Genomic DNA, 21,124 nt, shown 5'->3' with positions numbered 1-21,124 from the left:
TCTCACTTCTGAGTCTTGGCTTGGCCTGTTTTGAGACTGCACTGTGGAGGCATTAAGGAGAGAGTTTCCACTCCAGACATCCCAGCAGGTTTGAGTTCATCTGAATCCAAAAAAGGACCACTCACCTCAAGAACCCCAAATTCACAGGAGGACGCTGTCAAGGTTGTGTGGGGGATGGGGACAGAAAGATAGAGAATCGACCAGCAATGCCTTAAGGGAAATGTAGTCCAAGACCGGAAAAGCGGCGTTGCTGGTAATACAAGGTAATCGCACAGCCTGGGCCTGGTTCGCGCATACTCCGGGCGGAGTCGCGAAGACTTCTGGGAGTGCTCACTCTCTCTCGGAGTGCGCAGGCGCGGGCCACCGAGTGGACATTTTGGTCTTTGTCCGCGGGTCAGGACGGTCTCTTGGTCCACGTGGCGTGTAAGTAGGAGGTGGGATCTGGGCGTTTTGGGTCGGTCGGGCTGGGGAGGTTGAAGGGTAGGATTCCCAATCGTTAGGGCCGCGGCGCGGGATTGGGGAGTGGGTTTAAGAGCTTCTGGCCTACGTGTGAGCGGAGGTGGGGCCCTCTGAGGAGGGTTCGAGCGTGTGTGACCCTGAGTTTGACCGCAAAGTTTGTCCCGTTGTTTGGAATCGTTGAGTGAATGTGGAACTGGTGCGGAATTGTGTGTGATTGCGCCTGAGGAGTACATGTGGAGACCAGCATTGAGGTGTAACGTCTAAGCCGAACTTCCCGTGTCGAAAGTGCTGATGACGATAACGTTGCCATCTTCCTGGAACACCTATTTTACTTGAGGGTTGGGGGGGTATTAGTGAATAATTTTAAAACGATTTTTATATAAAACATTTATTTTCGATTGGATAGTACCCTGGCTTACTAAATATTTTTAAAACAGTATTTCAAAATAATTTTTTTATCGTTGTTACGGGGTTCTGGTTTCAGATTTCCAAATCCCCTCATCTTTAGGGTATTTTAATGTGACTGCTAGGCAAATTCCTAGACTATCGTTTCACTTTGGGTAGAAGTGGGCAAAAAGCTCAGCAAAAGGAAGTCAGGTTGTAGATAAAGTACAGTTATCCTCTTTGATGAAAACTCAGTAGTTGAGATGCTCGTACGATGTGTAAATTTTGTGCCATAATGAAGAAAAACAACTTCTGGCTGGTAATTATTATTACTTTTTGCGGTGCTGGTGATGAAACCCAGGGTCTGTTCACGCTAGGCTAGCGCTAGCGCTTTTAGGGGACTAGATCTCATCCCTTAAGATGTTTTTAATAGACTTTATCCGCAATCGTCTTTAGTGTAACTTTATATGATACGAGTTAATAATTTGGTACCAAATTAAGATTTCCAAATGAATAGAGATATAATTGAAGAAAATGTGAGTATTTTACAATAGCAACAAATTAAAACACTAAAAAATATAAGAAATGTTCAAATTATTAGAAAATAACTTTAAAATGCTACTAAGGGGTGTTACGTAAGATGTGAACAAAATAGAAATACTACGTTACCTAAAGTAGTGTGGAGGCATAGGGTAGAGTGTATGCCTAGCATGTGCAAAGCCCTCTGCATTCAGTCCCCAGCACCACACAGTAAGTTTATTAATGTCCTGTAATACTAACGAAAGTATTGACAGGCTTGTTCAACTGCGTTAAGCTGATTTTATACTTCATTTGGAAAAACAGACAAGCAACAATAGGCCACTGAAAATCTGAAGGTGTGGGAGGTGGGATTCAGCCCTAGCACTTTAAACAGTTTCAAGGCTGATTTTTTGGCTCAGTGGCAGAGCACTTGCCTGAATCCCTGGGTTCCAGCCCCAGGACTTCAAAAAAGGGAAAATAACACCAATTAAAAAAAAAAAAAAGTGGGGAGGAGGAAGAAAGAAACATTCAGAAATTAAAATGGTATTGGCATGAGTACAGCCTATGAAGGACCGTTTGGCAATGTTTACAATAACTACTACCAGGTAGGAGATTATACAACAAAACATGCAGCTGTACAAAACAATGGGGAGGAAGCTTTCTCTATATTTACACTGAAATTACAAAATTAGTTAAGTGAAAAAGTATAGAATGTAGAGTGTGCTTTATTTGCAGTAAAAATACAGTAAAAAATTTCCATTTTTAAAAAAGAGCTGGGCGTGGTGTTAACATGCCTGTCATCCCAGTGATTTGGGATGTTGAGGCAGTAGGATTGCAAGTTCAAGGCCAGCCTCACCAATTTGGACTCAGCAATTTAGTGAGACCATCTCAAAAATAAAAAATAGAATGGATGGGATGGAGCTCAGTGGTAAAGCTCCCCTGGGTTCAATTCCCAATACCAAAAACAAACCTAAGAAGTTCTATTTGTGTTGTGTGTAGGGGTACTATAATAAATAATGCGAAGGCAACAGTACCTCTTTGCTTCTTTTATAAAACTGTGTAATGTAGAATACATTTTAAGGGCTTTTTAAAGGAGGACATCAGAGGACTGGGGTAGTGGCTCAGTGGTAGAGCACTTACCTGGCATGCATAAGGCACTGAGTTTGATCCCCAGCACCACATAAGAAAAACTAGAAAGGGTTGGGGTTGTGCAGATATAAGTGGTAGAATACTTGCCTCACAAGCGTGAGGCCCTGGGTTTGATCCTTAGCACCACATAAAAATAAATAAGCAAAATAAAGGTATTTTGTCCATCTACAACTAAAAAAAATTTAAAAAGGACATCAGATTTCCTGTGTTAACTCCTCCCTCTGCCACTTTGTACCTCAGTGACTTTGGCAGGTACTTAGACCTTACGATTCAGTTTCCTTTTTTTAATATTTACCTATTTTTTTAATTTTTATCGATTTCTTGCATACATGACAATAGTGGAAGACTCAGTTTCTTATCTGGTAATATAGAGACAGAAGAACCTGATTCACAGTGGTTTTGCAAGTCAAAAAGTTGATATATATAAAATTCTAAGAATAGATTTAATTTAATAATAGTATTTACTGATTTTTTTTTTTGTGTGTGTGTGTGTGTGTGAGCGCGCATATGTGGTTATGGGGGTTAAACTATGGTTTTGCCCATACAAGGCATGCACTCTGCCACTGAGTTACATTTCTAGCACTAGTGCTATTATTATTTGTTGTCTGCAGGAAAATATAGGAACTTTCTCAAAAATAGTATAACCATTTGCACTGTTTATGGTAGAAATTTCTGAAAGAATGGGATATATAAATGCAATTTTCTAACTTCTGTATCTTAGAATTTTTACCTTTTTTGTTGTTGTTTTGGGGCATTTCCTCTTAGTTGGAATGAAAAAATGAGAATTGTGTTCAAGTGCTCATCTTTAGAAGTTCATCTACCTCCTTCATGAAACTTCTTTGATCAATAAGTGTTACCTTCATGTTTGTAATCCTGAATTTCTGGTATTTTTAGAAAATTCTAATGGTGGTTCATTTTTGGCCATAATACACAGGAGCTGATCTTTTCCCTCCCTCCCTTTGTTTCTTTCTCTTTCTTATTCCTTTCCTTTCCTTCTTCCTTTTTCTTTTCCCTTTTTCTTTCCCCTTTTTCTTTCCCTTTCCTTTCCTTCCCCTCCCTCCCTCCCTCCTTCCTTCCTTCCTTCCTTCCTTCCTTCCTTCCTTCCTCTCTTTTTCTCTCTTTCCCTTCTTCCCTCCCTCCCTCCCTCCCGTGATTGAACTCAGGGGGCACTCAACCACTGAGCCACTTCCCCAGCCCTATTTTATTTTTAAAGACAGGGTCTTGCTGAGTTGCTAAGTGCCTCCTGCCATTGCTGAGTCTAGTGTTGAACTTTCAATCCTCCTTCTCATACTCCCAGACCGCTGGATGACTGGCATGCGCTGCACCCGGCTAGGAGTTGATCTTGAATACTTCATATAGCATTGTATCAGGAGAGGTGTACTATTGTGGCTGGTCCACCATTGTTGACTATACTTTTCCCTTTATGATCAGATGTTTGTCTGTGGTTTTACTTTGATAAATCATTTAACTGTGATGATTTTAGCAACAGTAAGTGATCCTTGGCTGAGTCAGTAATTTCTGTAGAGCTTGTAAAGTGATTTTACAGTATTTTTTCTACTCTTTATATTTATTTGTTACCTCAAATTTTTCATGGGTTTTTCTTTTTTAAGCAGTATTATTATTTGCAGAGCTGGATATTGAACCTAGGACCTCACACATTCTAGGTAGTGCTCTACCAGTGGCTATACCTGCCCTAAACATGATTTTGACCCATTATATCCTATCATTCTATATATAGGATACTTATATAAAAAAAACTTCAATTGGGTAACAGTTATACCACCTATGGTCACTTTGAAATAAATGTTATGTTTTTAGAGTTCTTTTGAGAAAAGAAGTAGATGAGTGATTAGAGTATTTTATATATGTATAGAAAATATGTTTTAAAAAAATTTAAGGTATTTAATGATGTGTATAGCATTTTTTGACTTTACAGTCCAGGATATATCTTTTACTGCCCTTTTTTTTTTTTTTTGGTTGGGTTCTGGAGTGCTTTGCTACTGAGATTTTTAGGCCTTTTTATCTTTATTTTTTACTTTGAGACAGTGTCTCGCTAAATTGCTGAATCTGTCCTTGAACTTGTGATCCTTCTGCCTCAGACCCAGACACTAGGATTATAGTATATCTTTAAAAATAAACTCTAGGTTATGATTTTCAAACTATTCTAGTGTACCTGATCAGTTGTGTTTTTTTTTAAAGAGAGAGTGAGAGAGGAGAGAGAGAGAGAGAATTTTTAATCTTTATTTTTTAGCTCTCGGCGGACACAACATCTTTGTTGGTATGTGGTGCTGAGGATCGAACCCGGGCCGCACGCATGCCAGAGGAGCGCGCTGCCGCTTGAGCCACATCCCCAGCCCCATTTATTTGTTTTTGGTGCTGGAGATGGAAGCCAGGGCCTGCTTAGCAGTTGCTCTATCACTAAGTTGCATCCCCAGCCGCTCAAGGCCATTTTAAATCATGAGTCCATATTAATATTTCTAATTAAGCTTAAATGGCATAGTATTTTTTTCTGTTATCTTAGATCCTAATTGTATTTTGAAATTTAAAATTTGAAGCAGTTATAAATACCTACTACTGAGGAATGAAGAGAATGACTTCAAAATAACAGTATTGACAGTAATCATAAACATACTGAATCATGGCTTTTTTTTTTTTTTGGTTCTTTCAGTGTATCTCTTAAGAGATATATAGTTCAAAACTTCTTTGTTCTAAAGCCATTTGAAATCAATTCTTTCTCTGAGGAGTTATATAACTAAATTAATATACAGTTAATTTCATTTGTTTCCATTTGTTTTCAAGTTGAGACTGCTTTTTAAAAGAATTTGATTACTTAAAAAAATAATACTTTTCTGTGATTCAGCAAAAATACATCTCACAGAAATATTCTGCTCTTCTAATCACATTCTTCTTTGTCTCATGTAAGTACAGTTTATTGACTTTTTTGTTGTTTGTTTCTTTTTCACCCTTCAAGTGGATTTTTTTGTTGTTGTTTGGTCACATTTATTCCTATCTCCGATTCCCCACTCTCTTTACATATAGGGTAGCATACCATCGTCACCTCTTTATACCTCACTTTTTCCACTTAAAAGTTCTGGGGCTAGGTTGTGGCTTGGTGGTAGAGTACTTGACTGCACATGTGAGGCACTGGGTTCAATTCTCAGCACCAAATAAATAAATAAATGTATTGTGTCCATCTACAACTAAAAATAAAAAATAATTATACCCTGAAGATGTCCATCCCCCTTCCCAACCCCCCTAGTACTGGAGATTGAAGACGGGTACTCTACCACTGAGTTATATTCCTGCCCCCTTTTTATTTTATTTTTTAATTTTAGGACAGGTGTCGCCCTAAGTTGCCTGGGATGGTCTCAAACTTGCAGTTCTCTTGCCTCAGCCTTCTCAGTAGCTGAAATTACTGGTGTGGGCCACCATCTGGGGCAAGATGTTCTTTCTTATTATCTCCTTCCCCTTCTTAACTATGGTGTGAGTAAGATATCATAGTGTGGTTGTAACAGTTGATTCAGTTAATCCCATGTTGAACATTTGGCTTTCTGATCTTTTGCTCTTACTAACAATGAAGTAATGAGTAATATGTGTCATTTTGTATTTAGGCAGGACTCTCTCTTGATTTCTTCAAGAGGAGTTGCCCAGTGGTAAGTATTTATATCCACACCAACAGTGTGCATTAGCGTCTTTCCCCCTGGAACCTCAGCGTCAGACTTTAGTGTTGAATATTTGATATTTTGCCAAAGACATAAATGAGATTTAATTACAAGTGAGGTGTTGGGTATCTTTTCATAATTGTCTGTTTGTACCCTTTCCCCCAATTTTTTTAAAAAAATATTTTTCTTTAGTGTAAGTTGACACAATACCTTTATTTTATTTATTTACTTTTATGTGGTGCTGAGGATGGAACCCAGGGCCTTGCACATGGCTAGGCGAGTGCTCTACCACTGAGCCACAACCCCAGCCACTCCCCAACTTTTTTAAGGAATGTCTTCTAGAAACTGTACACATAAAGTAGCCCTATGTGAAATAAGTTTGAAGGTTTTTCCACCTAAGTTTTTCATTTTGTGTTTTGATAAGTTTTTTTTGTATGTTTTTTCATTTGTTCACAGAGATTTTCATTTTTAAACTATGCAAAAAAAAAGTTTTTGTAGATTTATCTGTCTTTTCATTACTAATACTAGTCTGTATTTTATTTTTATACGGTGTGAACCCAGGGCCTCACATGTACTAGGCAAGCGCTCTACCACTGAGCCACAATCCAAGCCCTGTTTTCAGATTCTTTATAGTGCTGTAGTTTATATGGATTTTATATATTATCCATCTAGAGTTTAAAAAACAAAAAGGGGGCTGGGGATGTGGCTCAAGCGATAGCCCGCTCGCCTGGCATGTGTGCGGCCTGGGTTCGATCCTCAGCACCACATACAAACAAAGATATTGTGTCTGCTGAGAAGTAAAAAATAAATATTAAAAAATTCTCTCTCTCTCTCTCTCACTCTTTAAAAAAAAGGGTGGGGGGCTGGGGATGTGATACAGTGGTTAAGCACCCTGGGTTCAATCCCTGATACCAAGAAAGTAAAAGGAAAATGTTTTTTGAACAAATGGATAAACATTTGTAGGACATTTCTGATACAGTATGAAGAAGTAAATATTAAAACTCCAGGAAAACTATTGACTTTTGATTCGTGAATACTATTAGAACAACTGCTTACACATTGTACTCATGTGGCTTAGTTTCAGTAGACAAAGATAATGAGTATTGAATTCTTGCAGGAATAAGGGCCATAGTGAAAATCTATTTAGGAACCTGGGTTGGAATGTGGTGCTAGAGAACAATAGCAGTCAGTCATGCGAATAAATGAACAGTTTTCCTATGTGACTAAAATTCTGAAAGCTAATTCTTCCTTTCTGTATGTGTGGAGACTTCAAATTACTTAGTATGACTTTGAGATTAGGATTCAAAATGTTTATTTCCTATGCACATACTTGTGTTCTCTAGTCGACCAAGCCAAAAAGTCATTACTTTGTTCTGTTTCACAGGGCTGCTTCCTTGTGTATCTCTGCAAACTACATTTTCCTCATCCTTCAGAAGGCTATAGACCCTGAATCCCCAGGGCTTCTCCTGAGTTCTAGGATGGTGCTTTGGCCTCATCATTAACATTCTAATCCTGTGATTTCCCTTGAAAGCAGGTGATAAAGAGACCAAACTATATGATCCTCCACTGAAGCAAGAAGATCCACTGGATGGTGGGGAAAAAGTGGAAAAGAAGTCTTGTCAGGTGAGGGAATGACAGGCTGAAGTGCTTTTGAAGACATTTTCTTATCTGTAGGTTCCTGAGGGATATTTTCAGTCATAAGTGTTTTTTTGTTTTTTTTTTTCTTTTTTGTTGGGGGGTGGGTACTGGGTTTTGAATTCAGGGGCACTCAACCACTGAGCCACATCCCTAGCTGTTTTTTTTTTTTTTTTTTTTTTTGTATTTTATTTAGAGACAGGGTCTCAGCTGAGTTGCTTAGTGCCTTCCTGTTGCTGAGGCTGGCTTTGAACTCATGATCCCCCTGCCTCAGGGCCACATACCCCTCTCTCTCGTCTTTGTTCTGTTGTCAACACTTAATACTTCGTTTTTTTTTTTTTAAAGAGAGAGTGAGAGAGCGAGAGAGAATTTTTTTACTATTTATTTTTTAGTTCTCGGCGGACACAACATCTTTGTTTGTATGTGGTGCTGAGGATCGAACCCAGGCCGCACGCATGCCAGGCGAGCGCGCTACCGCTTGAGCCACATCCCCAGCCCAATACTTCATTTTTACTGCCTCTGTTTTGGTTGTTTTCCTTCAGTGTCATATCCAGTTTCATAATTCTTTATAGGTCATATGTCTTTGCGTATCATCTAGTGTTCATGTTCCTTTTTATTCCTTGTCTCATTCTTTCAGTGATTAAGTGCTTCAGAATTATATTTTATATCTGTAGTCTTACTTCATGTTATCTTTTAAGCATCTCCCTTGTCATAATCAGTACACTTCTCCACTTTTCTCACTTCACTTCCATATACCTCTTTCATATGTTGCCAACTTAGAAATTATTGGTGCCTGTCTACTACTGTGTGTGTGTGTGTGTGTGTGTGTGTGTGTGTTTGTGCGTGTGCGCTTGTGTTTGTGCGTGTGCGCTTGTCTACTAATGTGTGTGTGTGTGTGTTTGTGCGTGTGCGCGCGCTCATGTGGGTATCTGAGTTTTTGCTTTGTGAAAATCCCCCTCCCATCTTTATTGATGAATACTTTCAGGGCCAGTAAAACTTTGATTAAATCATTTGGGCTTTTTTCTGTTGTCTTTTTGACAAAGGTGTAAACATTTTCGAATGTCAAGGTACATAGCAAAAAAAAAAAAAACACAAAATTCCCTCCTGCTTCTCTGACTCACTCCTCCTGCGGTGTTTCTTTTCAAAGAGACACACATATTCCTCTTTGAGGGAGTCTATGAAAAACCAGCATATGTTATATACCTCTGCCACAAACACACATAAGCTCTCATTTTTCCTTTTCATATAAGTGGTGTTACATATTTTATTGTGTGCAGTATTTTTTTCCTTAGAATTCTTCATCAATACATAATGTATTTAACCTGTCTCTTATTAATGGCTGTGTAGGCTATTTTCAGACTTATGCTATTGAAGATACCAGAATGCATGCTTATTTATATTGATTTGCAGAGATATGCAGACAAAACTGCATCTCTTTTACTAAAGAGTAGGTAAAAAATGTAAGTAAAATGTAGTAAAAGTAAAAATTTAGTAAAAGTTAGGTTTGATTGAAATATGCACATTGTTCTCAAAAGAGAAGTAACCAATGTACATTTCTACCAACATGATAAATTTATGTATTTAACAAGTATTGATTAATAGGTATTAGTTACTAATAGGTATGAGGTCTGTTTATTATTTTGGAATCACCCCTCTTGGAATTCTGTTATTTCTATTTGATTGGTGCTTTGGTACCTGTGATGTTGCTTATCATAGTTGTCTCATTTTTTCCTTTTTTTTTTTAATATGTATTTTTTAGTTATAGTTGGACAGAATACCTTTATTTTTATGTGGTGCTGAGGATCGAACCCAGGGCTTCGCACATGTAGGCAAGCGCTCTACCGCTGAGTCACAACCCCAGCCCCTACTTTTGTCTTTCTTTATCATAAATCATTCTCTTATGGAGGTGGCTTCCAGAATCCTGGCTTGTTCCTTTCTTCCGACCCTTTACAAATTATTTTTGGATACTTACAGCTTTTTGTCTTGCCTGCCATCATCTTACCTGTTAATTGGATAGACAAGTATCAGATTTTATTCTCATAGTATCAGTGAAATCCTTAATTTTTATTTACCATGATTTCAGATACCCATAGTGTTCTGAAAATGTTAATGAAAAATTCCAGAAATAAGCAGTTCTTAAGAAAATTGCCATTCTAAGTAATTGGGTGAAGTCTCACATTGTCCTAGAATGTGAACCTCTGTTTATTCAGTGTATCCATACTGCATACACAGTTCAGCCTGTGACAGTAGAGAATGAGAGGGAGAGTTTATATTTACATAACTTTGAATATAGTATATTGTTATAATTTTTCTATTTTTGTTGTTACTCTCACTGAATAATTTTGTAAATTAAAGGAAAAACACAACATATTATAGATTTTGGTTCTATTCGTGGCTTCAGGCATGCACTGGAAGTCTGGAAATGTATTCCCTGAGGATAAGGGAAGATTAGTACTCTACCCAAATTAGAAATTTTATTCCATTATTTTCAGATCCAGAGATCATCTCAGACCAGTTTCATATTATGCCTGGATTATTTCTTAAGATCATTGAGGTCTTTAAAAAGGTATACTTCACTGTACTCAAGAGAACATAGACCAAATGATTATGAATATGAACATTTCTTTCTCTGTAAAATTCTTTGAATCTTGACCTTTGATTATGAAATTTTCTACTTATGTAGGTACTGCTTATCATTTAAACTTTTTTGTGTTGCACACTGTAATCCCAGCAGCTCAGAAGGCTGAGACGGGAGGATTGTGAGTTCAAAGCCAGCCTCAGCAATGGTGAGGCGCTAAGCAACTCAATGAGACCCTGTCTCTAAATAAAATACAAAATAGGGCTGGGGATGTCAGTGGTGGAATGCCCCTGAATTAAATCCCCAGTTACACCCTCCCCCCAAATAAAAATTTAAACTTTAAAAAAATATGCTTTTAGTTACAAGTGGACATGGTACCTTTATTTTATTCATTTGTTTTTATGTGGTGTTGAGGATCACACGTGCTGGCCAGCGCTGTACCATCCCTAAATTTGAATTAAGTTGTCATTAAAATGGTCCTACTAATTTCATCTTTTTTTGATCAGCCCATTGATTGTCCATCCTATCTGGTGTTTTCTAGAGAAATTTAAAAGTCTTCAGGATATTTTATTTATATTTGGATATCTACAGTCTTTATTATATTATAAACTGTTGAAGAGAATGCTTGTGTTTTATTTTTCCTGTTGGCAGTTTTGAGTACACATGTGGTGCTCTTAGTCTATGAATTATTGTTGTGGAAGAGTGCTTCTTAATTAATTATTATTTTTTTAAATGGACAGTTTTTAAGAGTATTGCAGTAATCTTATATACCCACCATGCATTGAGTAATTAATGTTTTCTTGTTTTTATGTGTGTCTATATCTTTTTTGTGTACCAAAATGTCCTGACATTTCACTCCTAAAAAATTAACTATATCTTTTCTAAAAATAATGAAATCCCCCATATAACCAAAATACCATTGCCACACCTTAAAAGACTAACCATAATGCTCTGATATTATAGATTATCTAGTTCAAGTTTCTCAGTTGTCTCCAAAATATCTTTTATAGGTTTTTTGTTTTTGTTTTTTTTAAATTTCAGGGTTAGTTAAGAGATTTGATTGTTGCCTTTTTAAATGGTTACCCCCTCACCATCATTTTCCCCTGATATTTCCCTTAGTATTTTTAAAATGTATACTGTCAGATGTGCCAAAAGAAAAAGAGCAAAGCCATTGATACTATCTAGCCTTTAAAGTTATAGTTAGGATGTTAAAGGACTTTGCAATATATAAATTTGTATTTAAAAAAAAGTTTCATCTGCTGGGGATGTATGTATGTTAGTGGTGGAGTACTTTCCTGATATGGTCAAGGTCCTGGCTTGATTCTTTTTATTTATTTATTTATTTGTTGCCGCAGTCCGGCTGGGCAAAATAACCGGGAGGTGACAAGCAACTTGAAGGTTGAAGCGGGAACTGCTTTATTACAGAACAACAGCGGTATATATACCTAACTGATTACACACAGTTTGACTCAGTTAGCATCATCTGGATACAGCAGTCAGCCAATAAGGAATCCCCACCATCTTAATGGCTCTGTGGCGTTGCCTCACAAACCACTCCTCCTGGCAAACTGCCAGGCACCATCTTGACTTGTTTCGCGGTCCCCAACAATTTGTTAGGTATAGTTGGACACAATGCCTTTATTTATTTTTATGTGGTGCTGAGGATCGAACCCAGGGCCTTGCACATGCTAGGTGAGCACTCTACCACTGAGCTACAACCCCAGCCCCCTGGCTTGATTCTTAGCGCTGGGGTGGGGGTAAGGTGGAGTGGGGGTGGGCAGGGCAGTATGTATGTATTTTATATAAAATACTTACTTTTAGAAAAGTGAATATGATTGTTATTAGTTGAGAGAAAGGATTTTAAAAGATAAAATTAGGTCATTTAAGAGTATGTTCTTGGAACTCCTTCCAGGAGGATTCTACAAAGGTTAAAAGATAGGAGAGATCCTAGGCTAAGAAGGATATGAAGAACGAGATATGGAAAATTGTGACTTACTATTTATATATTTACCACTCTTGATCTTCTTTAGGGCCTATGAAAGCTGAGAATTTATTTCTTCTGGCTATCCATATCTTGAGGCTGGGGATATGGCTCAGTTGGTAGAGAGCTTGCCTCACATACATAAGGCCCTGGGTCAATCTCCAGCACTAAAATAAATAATCAGTCAGTCAATCAATAAATCTCTTTCAGGTCTTGATGGACTTTTTGCTTTCTCAGATGTAACCTTACATAAGATTGAAACTCGACTCCTTCCCTAACTGTTTTCCATAGCATTTAGTAACTTGTTAGCAAATCATTTCTTTTCCACTAGAATGTAAACTTGAGGGCAGAAGTTTTTTCAGTTTTAATCAGTATAGTTTCTCTAGAGCCTATACTTGTGCCATGCACATAGTAAGGATACAAAAAGCTATCTGATTCTACAGTGTTTTCAGCACCACAAAAATGCTATACCCATTAGCAATCACTTATATTTTTAAAAAATTGAGTACCTCTAAAATATTTGGTTTATATGGTGATATTTATCTTAAAAAAATACAATTGAGGGGCTCAGTGGTAGAGAACTTGCTTAGGACATGTGAGGCAGTAAGTTCAATCCTCAGCATCACATAAATATAAGTAAATAAAGGTATTATGTCCACCTACAACTAAAAAGTATAAAAAATACAATTGAGATACTTAAAAATATTAATTTACTTTAAAAAAAAATGGGCTGGAGTTGTGGCTCAGTGGTAGAGTGCTTGCCTAGCACTCATGAGGCACGGGGTTCAATTCCCAGCATCACATTAAAAACAATGAACAAATAAAATAAATATATTGTGTGCACTTACAACTAAAAAAATATTTAAAAAAAATAAAATGATTATAGGTAACTAAACATTTCTTAATTAAAACAGTAATTTTCTGGGCTGGGGTTGTAGCTCAGTGGTAAGAGCGCTTGCCTTGCATGTGTGAATCGCTGAGTTCGGTTCTCAGCACAACATTAACAAACAAATAAATAAATAGTAATTTTCCAAAACAAAAAAATGTAGTAAGAAAAGGGAATTGTTTTACATATTTGTAAATATCTTTGTCTGGTTTAATACAAGATGGCTGGATTCTCATATTAACTGTTGTGAAATGTTCTGATAGAAATATGCCCTCAAAATCAGGCTTTACATAGCCCTAATTTTTCTATATAGTTAGAAAGGGGAGAAGTATTTTAATAGCCTTTTCAAGTAGTGATGAGTATTCTTTGGTACTGTAACCATGCTTGACAAGGTTTTTTTTGTTTTGTTTTGTTTTTTCCTTTTCTGAGATTGTCTGACAATGTAGGATTTGAAACTATAAAAAATTTATTTTGTACTATTGTATAAAATCCAGTTTTGAATAAATTTATAGGCGTAAGATGCTCTGGTGTGCTTTTGCACAGTATGGTGATTATAATATATTTTATATTTCAGAAAGCTTTAAGAAAGGATTTTGAGTTTTCATCCTAAAGAAATTGAAGTTTGGACTGGGGACATAGCTCAATTGATAGAGTGCTTGCCTGGCCTGCACAAGGCCATGGGTTCAATCCCCAGCACCACTTAAAAAAAGAAAGAAGAAAAGTTTGAGGAGATTTTTTTTGTTCTTTGAATAGTTCTTCTAAACAGTTTTTTTTTTCATTTTTTTTTGAGATGATTTTTACTAAGATATTATCTCCTTGGTTACCCTCTGAATTTGACCTTAAAGCTTTTACTACTTTTGCTACTTGTGATGATGTTTGACAAACAAGGTACCTATACCTACCTAACCATGGCTGAAAGTGTTAAGAGGGAGGTCATGCAATTCTTTTGGAGTAAGGAGACCCTGTTCTTGGTAAATGGTAACACAGTTTCTACCTAGTCTACCTCATCCTTGTTTCTCCCTTTCTTAATTTCTTTCTTTCTTTCTTTTTTTTTTTTTGGTACTGGGTATTAAACCCAGGGTACTAACCACTGAGCAACATCTTTAGTCCTATTTTTATGTTTTATTTAGAGACAAGGTCTCACTGAGTTGTTAAGTGCCTCACTGTTGCTGAGGCTGGCTTTGAACTCAAAATCCTTCTGCCTCAGCCTCCCAAGCTGCTGGAATTATAGGCATGAGGCACTGCACGTGGCTATTTAATTATTTTTATGTGATGCTGAGGATCAAACCAAGTGCCTTACACTTGTTAGGCAAGCACTCGACAACTGAGCTACAGCCGCAGCCCCACAAGGGAACTTTTTCTTAATGCTTATTTCTTAGAAAACCTTGTTATTGTTTCATTAGTGAAATATTTTCCTATAACTCTCTGTGATTGGTATTTGTGTTTCGTTGTTGTGTCTTGCTTGTATTTCCTCCAAGCTGTTTTTTTCTTTTCTTATTTTTATGTTTTCTTATGTTTTGGCAGGGTTTATTCAAATGTGTGTAAAATACTTATGGCAGTCATATTTACCAGTGATTCACTAAAAGGGGATCATAAGTGCTTTTGTTTCTGGGTTAGTTTAATGTTTATCATGGGCCTTTTTGTTTCTTCAGAGAAAGATCCTCTAATATCTTGCTCATAGGTATGTATGCATACCTTAGTGCCAACATTGTTTTGACTTCCGCTGCTGAATAATGTCAAATCTATATGTAATGTGGTGCTGAAAGTCTTGCCATATTACATATAGGTTTAACCCTAGTGGTTTCAATATAGTGGCTCTGCCCATCATCTCATTATAGCTTTATGGTAGGATGTTTGCCTAGCATTCACAAGGCCATGGAGTTCAATCCCCGTACCAGGGGTAAAAAAGAGTATTGATTTGCCGGGTGCCCTTGAGGATGCAGCTTATTTGATTAAATTTATACAAAGAATTAGTCAACTTGATATGAAGAGGTTAGTCCTTGTCTGTTTTGACTGGATGACTACAAGTCCAAATGTCATACTATCCACCCCCCACCCCCCACCCCCACCCCTGTGGTAGTACAGGAGTTTAAATTCAAGGATGTACTACCATTAAGCTTCAGTCCTTTTATTTATTATTTTCAGACAGGGTTTCACTAAGTTGTTGAGGGTCTTCCTAAGTTGCCAAGGCTGGTCTTGAAATTGTGCCTCAATTTTCTCTCTCCTAAGCCTCCCAAATTGCTGGCAATCATATTTTCTTTTATTTGGCTACTATCCTTTATTCCTTTTTATGAGATATTTGTGTCTCTTCATTTCCTGATTTGCTGGGTTTCTGTTCTCATGACTAAAAGGCTCAGGGGTCACTCCAGTTAAACTGGGCTAATTGGGCTGCATGAAATAACCACAGAAAAGACACAAATACCTTTTTCTTTGGGATCGCTGTGATGGCTCCTCTGACCTTAAGGGTAGGGTCCACAGAAAGAGCGAGAGTACATGCTGACCCCTTTTATTGAGAAGAAGCTATTCAAATGAGATAAGGGGTCAGTTTTCAGGGGGCTGAGTCTATCTTCATTATGTCCACTGTCAGTAGGTTGACTGATACCTGGGTAGGCTAAGGGCACAGTAAGAAGGGGATATTACACACGAGGCACTTCCATGGAAGATTCTATCCTAAACAGGGCAAGGGGTTATATTACAAAGGAACAGGTGAGCATAGCTTCACCCATGGGGCTGTAGCAAGACACACCCGAACACGAGACACTGACATTCGAACCCAAGAAGGGTGGGGAAAGCTCTGCCACATTTCTGTGACTGAGGGCCTCAGCACCCAGCTGGGGAGTATGTCTCAGTCACATGTAAGGTTGGTCTCCCACACTGAGTTTTTTTGATATTTTGTAATAAAAATCAGCTTTTGATTAACATTGTCGTCCTGGTATACAGGATCTTTATATTATATGAGCTTCCTCAAATAATGTATTTTTTTGTTTCTTTTTTTTTTGTGGTGCTGGGGATTTGTATACATCAGGCAAGCTCTCTACCAGCCAAGTTATATCCCCAACCCCCCACAGATAACATTTTGTTGTGCATTGAAAAATCTTTCATTGTTGAAAAATTATGGCTGTTGTGTCCTATGTCTCCTACATATGCTTTTTCTTACGAGTTTGTACCATTGTTCTTGTTATTTTTCTTTTTAATACAATTGTTTTTAGTTGTAGTTGGACACAATACCTTTATTCTGTATATTTATTTTTATGTGGTGCTAAGGATCGAACCCAGTACTCAAACGTGTGAGGCAAGTGCTCTGCCGATTAGCCACAACCCCATCGCCATGTTCCTTGTTATTTTAATCTGGTTTTGGTAGGGACCAGTTGTGTGATCTTTTCCCTTTCTTAAACATCTCTTTTAAGTCTTATGGTATGTGGACTGAGCTAGTCAAGTAACCACAGCTTTCTCATTTTTATATGGTCATCTTTTTATCTGTTTGGCAGTTCATCATTGTTAGGCTTTTTGCTGAATTTGGGAATGGCAATGTTTTTTCAAGAGTGGTCTAAGTTTTGTGAACCCACAAGTTTGGCTTTTACTCACATGCCCCCTCTAATGGTTCTCTTCTGAAAATTTAATTAGAGACGTTGTTCGTATGGATTTCTTCCTTCTGGGAGATGGCCTACCAGCAAAAAGCATAATTTGGTATTTTATTGCTGGTAATGGGAACATTCACAAATAATAGTGATGGTAATATAAAGGTAATATTTATGAATGCTCACCATGCACCACCTATGATTCTGAGCATTTTATATATTAACTCCTCTAAATTATCATTCTTTACTCCATTTTAGAAAAAGCCTGAGAAGATGATGAACAGATAGAGAAGCAACAAGACTTGGGAGGCAAGTTGTGTTCATCAAACTACAGACTGAGGAAAAAAGGATGTGGATATAAGAAAATTGGAAAAATCCTTTGTTTGCTCAACCTCATTTCTTTAAGGAAACATTTTTGAAGTATTAGATTGAAACCGTTTAGACGTAACTATGAGGGAAGGTATGTAGTTGAGTCTCCAATTTTACTAGCTGGATGTTCTCTACCACTGCTTATTTTTTATGGTAATATTCCCCTATAAGTGTAAAGCAGTGTGAAATGCCTTCAGTATAAACAGTGTGATATAGCATCTGATAACAGAGCATTCATACTGGAGGAAAACCTTATGAGTTTACTGAATGTGGGAAAACTTTTACCCACATATCACATTTCTTTGAATATAGAAGTCATGCTGAAGGGAAACCTTGTGCTTCTAAAGAGTATTGAAAAGCCTTTAGCTAGATGATAAAATTTTCTCACAAATCTTATCCATTCCTCTGCATTTGAGAGGTCATACAGAGAAGCCTTCTAAATGTAAGAAATGTGGAAATATCTTCAGTCAAAAGTAAATCCTCGTGTATCAAGAAATTCATACTGGAGAGAAACCTTGTGAATGTGGGAAAGCTTCCATTCAGATGTCACACCTCAGTCAGCAGAGAATTTATAGTGGGGAAAGCCCCTTTGCCTGTAAGGTATGTGGGAAAGTCTTCAGCCACAAATCCAATCTTACTGAGCATGAGCTTTTTCATAATAGAGAGAAACCTTTTGAATGTAATGAATGTGGGAAGGCCTTTAGCCAAAAGCAGTATGTCATTAAACATCAGAATACTCATACTGGAGAGAAGCTTTTTGAGTGTAACGATTGTGGAAAATCCTTCAGCCAGAAAGAAAACCTCCTTACCCATCAGAAAATCCACACTGGAGAGAAACCTTTTGAGTGCAAAGATTGTGGGAAAGCTTTCATTCAGAAGTCCAACCTTATCAGACACCAGAGAACTCACACAGGAGAGAAGCCCTTTATATGTAAGGAGTGTGGGAAAACCTTTAGTGGGAAATCAAATCTTACTGAGCATGAGAAAATTCATATTGGAGAGAAACCCTTTAAATGTAATGAGTGTGGAACAGCTTTTGGCCAGAAGAAGTACCTCATAAAGCATCAAAACATTCACACTGGAGAGAAACCCTATGAATGTAATGAATGTGGAAAAGCCTTCTCTCAACGAACATCACTTATTGTGCATGTGAGAATTCATTCAGGTGATAAACCTTATGAATGCAATGTATGTGGAAAAGCCTTCTCTCAGAGTTCATCTCTCACTGTGCATGTAAGAAGCCATACAGGTGAGAAACCTTACGGATGTAATGAATGTGGAAAAGCTTTCTCTCAATTCTCAACCCTAGCTCTGCATTTGAGAATACATACAGGTAAGAAACCTTACCAATGCAGTGAATGTGGGAAAGCTTTCAGCCAGAAATCACACCATATTAGACATCAGAAAATTCATACTCATTAAAAATCCTATGAATATCTTCAAGATGGGAACACATCAAAAATTTATATATCATAAAGTCATTCTGATGCAGTGTACCACAAATGAAGGGAACAACTTTGAGGACACTGAAAATCCATATTGAAGAGGAAGACATTTGTATGATAAACAGACTGCCAATAAAAAAATACTCCATAGTCAATGGTAAAGGTAAAGCTAAAACAATAGACATTTCCATTAAAATTGGAACAGAAAACAGGCCTGTTACTCCATCAATATAGATGTGAAGGTCTTCACTTGTGTAATAAGTTGTATTAGAAAAGAAGAGACAAAAACAGATGGTATGATCATCTATAAGTAATAAAACTCTGGTATTGCTTCAGCAGAGGGAAAGAGATTTCAGAAAGAGACCTATGCATTTAGTAGAATTTGCAATATTAAAGAAATCCATCAGAAGAGAAAATATGGGACTATTTTTAAAAATTATTTGGAAGTAATTTGTTCTCTGAAGGGGAAAGAAATAGACCATGAACACACAAGCAAAATTCATGGGAATTGAAGACTGAAAGATACAAAAGCCATGCACTAAAGTGGCTGTGACCTTTGGAGTAGGGAAACTTTCCTTCTTCTTAACAAATTTAAAAATATTTAGCAGTTTTACTTGTGAGTGTATATGCTCAGGAGGTACCAGGAAATTTACTGTGGCTTGATTTGTAGCCAAATATTGGAAACAACTTAATTGTTCATCAGGAACAAAAAGAAGTTCTTATGATGTGACACTATACATCTGCAAAATGCAACTGTGAGAACCACATGTTATTAACAGAAGGATCTAAAAAAAATTGCATTGAGGGGGAAAAAGAAGTTGCAGGATGATACATATAGTGACACTGTAAATTTGAATAAAAACTTAATGAAATTTATTTAGTACTATATATTGGTAATGAATACATACGTGTATGTTAACGTTTTTGAAATGGAGAAATACAGGCTAAACTTTTGATAGTGGTAGCCTGTGAAGAGTGAGAGGGGTAGGGAATAAGTATGGGAGGTAGGGTGGGGAGGGGGCTTCAGCTTTTTATATAAAACATCCATTTCTCTTGAAGACTGCAAGTAAATATATGAAGATACTGGCTAATTCTGGATTGTGGTATATGGATATCTTGTCTTATTTTTTGTACTTTTCTGTATTTTTAAAATTTCTCAAAGTTAATAAGAATGGGAGTGAGGATGGGAACTCTGTACCTGTAGAAGTTATGTTATAATGGACTAATTCCCAATCAAATACTAAACTTTTTATAGAAAATATTTCTAAAATTTTATCAACAATGAGTGGATGGACTTGCTCTCTCTGTAATATGAAATTATCTATTTTATTAAAATTAAAATGACAGCATACTACAAATCTGTTTATTTTAATGTGTTATACTGTATAATGTCTCATTTTTCTAACATTTTGCAGCATACCACTTGAGATCAGGAGGATTTAAGAATTTATTAAATAAGGATACATGGATAGGTTGTTCTTTTTCAGATTGATTAATTTTGGAGTGTCAGTTTTCTTGTCATTTAAATTACTTTGGGGATCATGCATTAAAAGTTTTTGATCATTTTCATTTTTTAAAAGAAAACCATTCAACTTCTGAATTTACACATCTTCCGGTTTTAGATGCCAACATTTTAGTCTTAACCTGCAGACTGTTTTCATTCTTCCACTTCATTGACAGACACATCTTTTTGTTTCTTTTCATATGTGGGGAGAAGATGGGTTGGGATAAGAAACTTGGCCCGCTCAGACCATGGACAGAATTCTGTTACCTATTTGTCCTGAAGATTTTTTTTTTTAAAGTTGCATCCTTCCTCAACAGTGTAACTTGATATAGAATGTTACCGATTTTTCTTTTCTTTTTTCAGTGAATGTCAACAAAGAGCCATTTGAGATTGACTTTAACCTTGGAAAGTCAAATTCAGTTAATGTGACTGCATTAATGTGTATCTTATTATTCTATTTTGGGGAATGATCATGAATTGCATAAGTAGGTAATTCTTGTCCTTTGTAATACAAAGTCTCATGCCCTTTTTCTCTGCTTTCCCTATATATGTATTCCACATTTTAAGGTGTTCTCTATTTTTTCAGATTTAAGAAAGAAGCTATTTTATGAGAAACTTGTTTCTGGAATTTGGTAGCTAACCACTGATAATGGCATAGACAATGATTTAGTCATGCAAAGCAATGATGATACAATGTCCTGTTTGGCACAAGAGTCTCTCCTGCCCAGGATTTTTTTTTTGGGGGGGTGGGTACCAGGGATTAAATTCAGGAGTACTCGACCACTGAGCCACATCCCCAGCCCTATTTGGTATCTTATTTAGAGACAGGGTCTCACTCAGTTGCTTAGCACCTCGCTGAGGCTGGCTTTGAACTTGCAGTTCTCCTGTTTCAGCCTCTGGAGCCACTGGGATTACAGGGATGAGCTACCAGGACTGGCTTCTCCCCATATTATTTTTATTAAATGGTTCCTTAAT

General features: G+C 37.0%; 1 protein-coding gene across 5 annotated transcripts; it reads left to right on the top strand.

Moving 5' to 3' along the window:
- The first annotated feature begins 284 nt into the window (after positions 1-284).
- LOC110597236 (uncharacterized) lies at positions 285-20,003 on the top strand. Of its 5 annotated transcripts, none has more exons than XM_078033198.1 (4): positions 286-423; positions 6,123-6,164; positions 7,708-7,796; positions 17,090-20,003. In XM_078033198.1, the coding sequence occupies exon 4, from the start codon at positions 17,744-17,746 to the stop codon at positions 18,620-18,622; it is 879 nt and encodes a 292-aa protein (XP_077889324.1). In that variant the 5' UTR covers positions 286-423; positions 6,123-6,164; positions 7,708-7,796; positions 17,090-17,743; the 3' UTR covers positions 18,623-20,003. The 5 variants fall into 5 exon arrangements, with proteins under 5 accessions (XP_077889321.1, XP_077889324.1, XP_077889323.1 ...); XM_078033197.1 differs by having other exon boundaries at positions 7,705-7,796; XM_078033195.1 differs by lacking the exon at positions 6,123-6,164 and having other exon boundaries at positions 285-423; positions 7,705-7,796.
- The last annotated feature ends 1,121 nt before the right edge of the window (positions 20,004-21,124 follow it).

The sequence above is a fragment of the Ictidomys tridecemlineatus genome, chromosome 15 (genome assembly GCF_052094955.1).
Source record: "Ictidomys tridecemlineatus isolate mIctTri1 chromosome 15, mIctTri1.hap1, whole genome shotgun sequence".
Lineage (NCBI taxonomy): Eukaryota > Metazoa > Chordata > Mammalia > Rodentia > Sciuridae > Ictidomys > Ictidomys tridecemlineatus.
The sequence above is the reverse complement of the archived record's forward strand: the minus strand, read 5'-3'. Positions and strand labels throughout refer to the sequence as shown.